The sequence below is a fragment of the Sinocyclocheilus anshuiensis genome, unplaced genomic scaffold, assembly GCF_001515605.1.
Source record: "Sinocyclocheilus anshuiensis isolate Anshui unplaced genomic scaffold, SAMN03320099.WGS_v1.1 scaffold1203, whole genome shotgun sequence".
In the NCBI taxonomy this organism is placed as follows: Eukaryota; Metazoa; Chordata; class Actinopteri; order Cypriniformes; family Cyprinidae; genus Sinocyclocheilus; species Sinocyclocheilus anshuiensis.
In genome coordinates this window covers 899,512-907,388 of record NW_015539980.1, presented here as the reverse complement: position 1 = coordinate 907,388, position 7,877 = coordinate 899,512, and the positions used below count along the sequence as shown (strand labels likewise).

At 38.8% G+C, this 7,877-nt stretch overlaps 1 protein-coding gene across 1 annotated transcript in view; it reads left to right on the top strand.

The window, feature by feature from the left end:
* Positions 1 to 1,789, top strand: part of LOC107687146 (transcription factor HES-4-like) — a 9,993-nt gene extending 8,204 nt beyond the window's left edge. Inside the window, exons 2-5 of the mRNA XM_016484375.1 lie at positions 630 to 770; positions 905 to 1,000; positions 1,081 to 1,162; positions 1,266 to 1,789. Of these exons, the coding sequence (XP_016339861.1) occupies positions 717 to 770; positions 905 to 1,000; positions 1,081 to 1,162; positions 1,266 to 1,729 (696 nt within the window). The 5' untranslated portion in view covers positions 630 to 716 and the 3' untranslated portion in view covers positions 1,730 to 1,789. The remainder of the gene's footprint in view (positions 1 to 629; positions 771 to 904; positions 1,001 to 1,080; positions 1,163 to 1,265) is intronic.
* Positions 1,790 to 7,877: the final 6,088 nt, after the last annotated feature.

The following is a 7,877-nucleotide window of genomic DNA, read 5'->3' as shown; positions in this document are numbered from 1 at the left end:
TGGCCACGTTGTGAAGACACGGAAAAGATTTCCACGGTGCTTCCTGTCTCAACATGGCGTGAAACTTGAAGAGAAAGGGATGAATAGTCAGAGTTAATTCCTCTACATCTCGACTGGTTATTTGTAACATTTTCCATTTTACGGTGTTTCTATGGAACTCTCTATAGGCTACATTTTCACCCCACACGACGATCTCGTTCGTTCTAAACTAATGCAAATGAAATATAAGATAGGCTAATATATAAGAAAAAATATTAGATCATATGATTATAAGGGTTAGCCCATGTTTAGAAAAGCCCCCGTTTGCAATTTCAAATAAAATAAATTAGACATGCAAGAGAAAAAGGTAAAAGACAATTACGTATTACGCCAATATACGACCAAGTAATTATTATTATTATTTTATTGTGCATTTTTCTTCAGATTGTGTGAATAAGAAGTCTCATGCTTATAAAAGAGAGTAGCACCAATGGCAATCCTAAGCTCCTTTTTTAAGAACAAAAGCACAGCCGGGAAAGCAACTTCATGCTGATTGGGTGTCCAGCAGAAACTAAATGGATGCTCTTTTTGCGCACCAATGATGTGAGCAGTGCATTGAGATGTTAAGTGAGTCTCTCTTTATAAAGCAGGATACTATGGAGAATTCCTTCACTCTGACACAAGGAAGTTAGCAATAATTCATCTGGGTATCTAAGCGCAACGAGCATTTGAGGACAATGGCTGCAGCATCAGAGAGAGTGGTAACGGCGAAAACTCAGAGCGTTAAAAAGGTGATTAGAGTTATAAGTGAAACGATTTTATTTGTTACAAAAAAATAAATTTAATTTAATTTAAAAAATCTATAACTTCTTTATCAGCGTGCATTGATTGCATTTTAAATAAAAGAAACGGATTTGTCTTCCAGGTCTCCAAACCACTGATGGAGAAGAAAAGAAGAGCACATATCAATAAATGTTTGAATCAGTTGAAAAGTCTCCTGGAGAGTGTCTGTTCGAATAATGTAAGAAAATTAAATGGATTTAAAATTCTAACATCAAATGTCTGTCTCAAAAACCAACTGGTGTATTTTATATTATTCAGATCCGCAAGCGAAAATTGGAAAAGGCTGACATTTTGGAGCTTACGGTTAAACATCTGATGCATCTACAAAACATCAAAAGAGGTTTGTGTTCCATTAGCATTTAAAGAATTATTATTCGTTACATTTTCAACATAATTTAAGTGTATTATTGGAAAACAATAACTATTGATTTCTCTAAATGCAGGAATGCCCACAGTTTGTGACTCTGCTGAATATCATGCTGGCTTCAGAAGTTGTCTCGCCACTGTCAGTCATTATCTTCTCGCTTCGGACGCAGACAGAGATTCCCGCTCCATCATGCTGACACATCTTAGGAGCGGTTCTAACCTTGTTCCTGATTTCAGTACCGCGGAGAGCGACCCTGCTCGGATCCCTGCCTCAACTTGTACTCTTCGTCGATTACACAAAGCTTCGTTTAAAACAGACGCTCCTTATCCCATCTTGCAGGAAACTTCAGACAGATATTTCTGCTCTATGCCGAAGAGGATTGAGATTTGTGATACGGACAAAATATCATTTAACGCACAGGCTGGAACCCATGGATCCAAGAAGCTCAAAACCACACACTTCAGTCTTAAAAATACAAAGGTTGACGAGTGCTGCAATTTTTCTGAAGCCTTCAAACAGAATTATTGGCGGCCTTGGTAAATCTGAAGAATTTAAAATGTCACTGTTTTAACACTTAAAGTAGCTCTAATTTTGCTTCTCATGCACTGTATATGTAGATCCTATTTTTTGATAAATGATGACAAATGTTTATTTTAATAATAAAAGACTACATACAACATTGGATTCAATTTGCTTATTATGTAAACGGACACGTGCATGACTAGATGTAGATGTCAACTGCTGCGGAGATCGAATGAATGTCTTTTACTTTGTAATGGAATTAAATATTTAGAATGCACTGCATAATGTTATACGATCATTCTTTATGAAAAGTAATCTCTGTTTGAGACAGGCTTACCTCAAATTTATGCTGATGACTTAACATGTAAAAAGGCTGAATGTTGGCCTCCATGCTTTCCAAAATCCAACACCTCGATCTCACTGTAAAAAAAAAAAACAGTTTCCAAACAAAAATATGCATTTTGGTAAGCATAGCTTAGGGTATTTAGTTAAAATAATAATAATAATAATACATATATCCTCTGAACACATTTAATTGCATTTAGTCAGTCAAATCGAAGTGAAAAATCAGTATTGGCTGAAAAAGTCCTACAGCCAAATAACTTTATAGCATGCGTTTGAAGTTTGAAGACGTTATGGTGAGTGCTGGGAGGTGGAAACACAGGAAATGCATAAATAGTACGCCAAATAAAAACAGAAACTCGTGGTATTGATACGCAAAAATTGACTTTGGCGTGCATATAATACGCAGTTTTCGCGTGCATATGATAAGAAATGTGTTGGCGTGCTTATGATAAGCAGTTTTCACGTACATATGATACGCATCTACCCCACAACCCTATTCCTACCCATTGCGTAGCATATACACGCCAAAGTCAATTTTTGCGTATCAGTAACACGAGTTTTTGTTTTTATTTGGCGTACTATTTATTCATGAGATCGGGTTGGGCGAACGGGTCTCTGGTGAAGCTTTGAGATGTGGCGTAGCAACCAAAGATGTTCGTTTGCACTTAAATAACAGAAAAGTTCAAATAAACATTTCAATTTAAGTCGTTTAAACAGTATAAATAAATAAATAAATAAACAGGCTTACCAAAAATATCTAGCGTTACCGTGTCTCCTGGGGATTTTCACTGACACAGTGGCAAATGAACTGGAAGCACACGAGACATATCGCCTTCACCCTTGACTTCCTTAGAAATGTACATCAGCCAATCACCATTGCTGAGGAGAGGTTTAATTATGGCCACAGAAGAACACACTGCATAGTTGAGTAACGTTTCTACTGCGTTAGCAAGTCCAGCGGAGACCTGAAACTGAAATCCTCCATAGTGCAGTTGTAGTGGTTACTGTGATTCTTCACACCAGAGAAAAAATTCAAGGTCATGCTGCTGACGACGATTATTCTCTTGATGTTAAGGCAAGATATGCATCCTGCAGGAGCAGAAATTTTAGTTTGGTTTCTATTGATATTTCTTCTTTTTTAATCAAATTTCATCTCAGCAACTGACACACTGTTAATAAAAAAAAAAATGCATCACCCAATGTGTTATTATAGGAAATAAATAGAAACATTTGCTAATTTAGTTATGACACAAAATGTAAAATATTAAAACAGGGGCAAGATTGCCCCTACTGGAATAAATTGGCCAGTGGGGTCATCTGGGGTAAGAAGCCACTCTGATGATTTGACATAATTCTTATTAATCTTATATTTATAAGTGTCATTAATGTAAAATACTAAATCTACTGTTCTATTTAAAATGTTATTTTGACAATTTAGTTGAATAATTGAATAACCAATGACAGACAAAGCAGAATCCCGTTAAAAAATATTCATATGAAAGGTAAAATCATTCTATGACTTATATAAGGACAAATATTTACATGTTTAATTGACCATATTTTAACTGAAGATATGTCATAATAGCAACACTATGAATGCAAATGTAATTAACTCTCATTAACCTATTGGTTTTAATGAAGGAGACAATGCCTGAAATCGAATTAATAGAAATATTGAATAATAACCCTAATGAATTACATAACTATTATATTTAAAAATAATAACACTAGTAACAACACACCACTTGTGGCCTTCTGTGCCAATTCTGGGGGAGACACAAAAACAATAATACGCAAGGTCACTATTTTTCAGACACAAAATTAGATCACTTAACCACAAAACTATTTTGACTAACTAAACCTCACAAATGTTGATATTCAGATGAAATGACCAAATTAAAAATAGTATAGCCCTTCATCAAAAGTGCTGAGATGAGATTTTGTGCCATCTATGGTCAAGAAAAAAATTAGGGGGTGGGTAACGTAGAGATATGATTTTTGATGTCAACGGGCTAAGGACAACACACTCTCATGACTTTTTGTTAGTATTTTATGATTTGGCAAATTGGTGCTCGTGGCACCCTGAGGGTTAGGTTTGGGGTGCATCTTAATTACCTACAAATTGTACATTTTTTGTCAGATTGTAGTAATTCATAACCATCTATGGTCAAGAAAAAAATTAGGGGGTGGGTAACGTAGAGATATGATTTTTGATGTCAACGGGCTAAGGACAACACACTCTCATGACTTTTTGTTAGTATTTTATGATTTGGCAAATTGGTGCTCGTGGCACCCTGAGGGTTAGGTTTGGGGTGCATCTTAATTACCTACAAATTGTAAATTTTTTGTCAGATTGTAGTAATTCATATTAAAATGCAAACCTGTACAATACTTACAAATTCTCAACTTTTCTGTTTTCTGGCCAGCAAAAAAAAAAAAAAAAAAAAAGTATAGACCTGAACCCTTTCAGGATTAACTGGAACAACAACTAAGAGCCCTTTTTCTCAATGTTGGTGCCTTACTGTTGCGCTTATCTTGTTGAACATATAATGTAAAAAATTTGAAAGGCCAGTCAGTAAACCATTGTTTGGTAGAACCTGCTGTGCAGACACAGAAAGATTTTCCACAAACTACTGCAAAAAAAAAAAAAGAAGAAAAAAAAAAGTTGAATGTGGCATTAAGATTAGTTCTCACTAATGTAATGGAAAAGTCAAGCCTGTTCTCAAGAAAGGGCTGTTGACATTGGACACAGAGTGTATGTAGGTTATCATTATTTGTGGTAGGGCTAAACAATTGTTTCCAACAGAATATTCAAGAGAGACAGGGGACAAAAGACAAAATCAGAAAAATTATTCAGGACTTGGAATGGAGATTTTCATAGAAGTATTTGCAGTTTATGTATCACCCGCTCAGGCAACACAAATATACAACAGATCCAACTATAAAAACAATAATGATCACAAAACTATTTGTACATGCATGCAATGTTGTAGCAAAGAAATCCACTTGAAAATAATAGTGACTCACCTTTCATCACTGAAATTATTCAGTTTATTTCATCTTGCATGACAGCATCCCAGCCTTAGCAAGACCATATTGGAGGATGAACCTGTTTTAATCATTGATTAGTTTACAGTATAATATATTATACTATATATAATAATATATTGTAATATATAACATATTGTAAATGCCATAAAATATTAACCTTCCATAAAAAAATATTTACTGGAGTAAAAAGTGTGAACCAGCCATGATCGTATATATAAAATAACATAAATATGCTACTTGAAGGTGAACTGTTTTGAAAAAATGTTTTTATACTCGAGGGGGGGAACACAATTTTTAATCATGTCACCTGTATTTGGGTCTAACCATTTCAGCCTATGGACAATCTGATTAAGCAATTGAAGATCTGACGGACAAGGCACATAGGGCTTATTATAGCATAAGAAAATCATTGTTAATCATAAATTGGCACCTATAATCAATTTTAAAGATCAAATAATCTCTATAAAAAAATCTGCTGATGAAGAACTGCATAAATGAGAACAGTCTGTCTGTAGACATTGGCAGACACTGACGGAGGATAAGTTGCATTTCTTCACAGTGTGCAGCAAATAAGACCATTATAGACAATTAGTTTACTCAACTAGCTTGAATTTCTACCTGATTTCCAGTGAGCGAGTCATTTAGACAAAATCTTGGGAGAAAAGGAAGAATGTGGGTAGCGCTTTATTTTACAGTCCTGTTCCTCATGTTCATGCTATGTACTTATTATAGTAATTACAATAACTAGGTAATAACTAGTTACTAACCCTGAACCCACCCCTAAACCTAACCCTACCCCATGTTACCAGATATTACCAGAACTTTCTTTGGTAGGTACACTATAAGTACACTGTAGTACATGTACTGTAAAATAAAGTACACCGAGAATGTGTCCAGCTCACAGCGCAATATATGTCCTCCTGCCATGAGGGACAGAAGCTGAACCTAATATTTCCTTGATATATATGTGTGGGTTTATTATATCATTTATGTCTGTGTGTGTGTGTGTGTGATATATTTATTACTTAATGTTCGGCAAAATTGTGCTACTCTACAGATTCATACCATTAAGCACAGTCATGCTCATTTGAACTGAATTGCATTGAATTGAAAGAGAGAGAGATAATCTGAACAACAAAACATCAGTAATCGAAAACACTTTATACTATATGTTATAGTTATATTCAGTGCTACATATCATTCTAGATCATGTGAAATATGTCATATGTAAGTGGTTATTGTCACGGTTCACACACACGAGGAACATGGGAATGAAGGAGCGAGGAGACAAAAGTAACTCAAAAGGGTTTACTGAACAAAGGCTTGGGATCACAGGACTCGACACGTCAGGATGACAGGATGACGTTTAACGACTGACCAAGGACAAGAACTAGAACACACCTTAAATACACAGGAACTGATGAGGGGAAGACAAGGGACACCTGGAACTCAAAAAATACTTGGGGGCGTTTACAGGTTCCGAGGCCCTCCGTGGGCCAGGACCGGGGACTGGAGCCGTCCCTGGGCTTACTTGCGGATCTGTAGCCCTCCCTGGGCTTAACTGGGGATCGGGAGCCCTTCCTGGGCGGAACCGGGGATCGGGAGCCCTTCCTGGGCTGAATCGGGGATCGGGAGCTCTTCCTGGGCTGAACTGGGGATCGGGAGCCCTTCCTGGGTATCGGGAGCCCTTCCTGGGCCGAACCGGGGATCGGGAGCCCTTCCTGGGCCAAACCGGGGACCGGGAGCCCTTCCTCGGCTGAACCGGGGATCGGGAGCCCTTCCTGGGCTTAACTCTGGCGTAGCAGCCTTCGAGGCCGCGGCCGTAGCCCCCGCCTCGGCCTCTACGGCTGGAGCCCTACTACCCCCCCCAAAATACTTGGGGACGTTCACAGCTTCCGAGGCCCTCCGTGGGTCAGGACCAGGGACTGGAGCCCTCCCTGGGCTTTCTTCCGGATCTGTAGCCCTCCCTGGGCTTAACTGGGGATCGGGAGCCCTTCCTGGGCGGAACCGGGGATCGGGAGCCCTTCCTGGGCTGAATCGGGGATCGGGAGCTCTTCCTGGGCTGAACTGGGCCACATTAATGTCCGGTGGGCTTGCCATATGCGTGGCCAGCGGGCTGAAGATAGCCCCGGCTGACAGGCCTCCCATCGGCCTGGCCAGCGGGCTGGAGATAGCCCCGGCTGGCGGGCTTGACATAGGCCCGGTCAGTAAAAGACTGTTCAAAAAACGAAAACAAAACACGGAAGAAGGAGCGCTGCTTACTGTTTTAGGTCAGTCGTTCTGTCATGGTTCACACACACGAGGAACACGGGAACGAAGGAGCGAGGAGACACGGAGTAAAGTAACTCAAAAGGGTTTATTGAACAAAGGCTTGGGATCACAGGACTCGACACATCAGGATGACGTTCAACGACTGACCCAGGACAAGAACTATAACCCACTTTAAATACACAGGAACTGATGAGGGGAAGACAAGGGACACCTGGAACTAATGACAATTAACATTGGAAACACCTGGGAACAATGAATTCAAAACACGAGACAGAGAAACTGGATGACGGAGCACATAGGGAGCAAAGACACACAAAACCTGGCCCAGAGTCTGACAGTTATATAAAACAAGGTTTAGGCCATTTCAAGTTGATCTTAGTTAATGTGTATTCCATCAGGTACCACATTTTTTTACACATTCATTTTAAAGCCATCTCGACTACGATGTAGAACATGACTGTCTTCAAAAGCCAATGAGAAACAATTTAAGGGGGGAAAA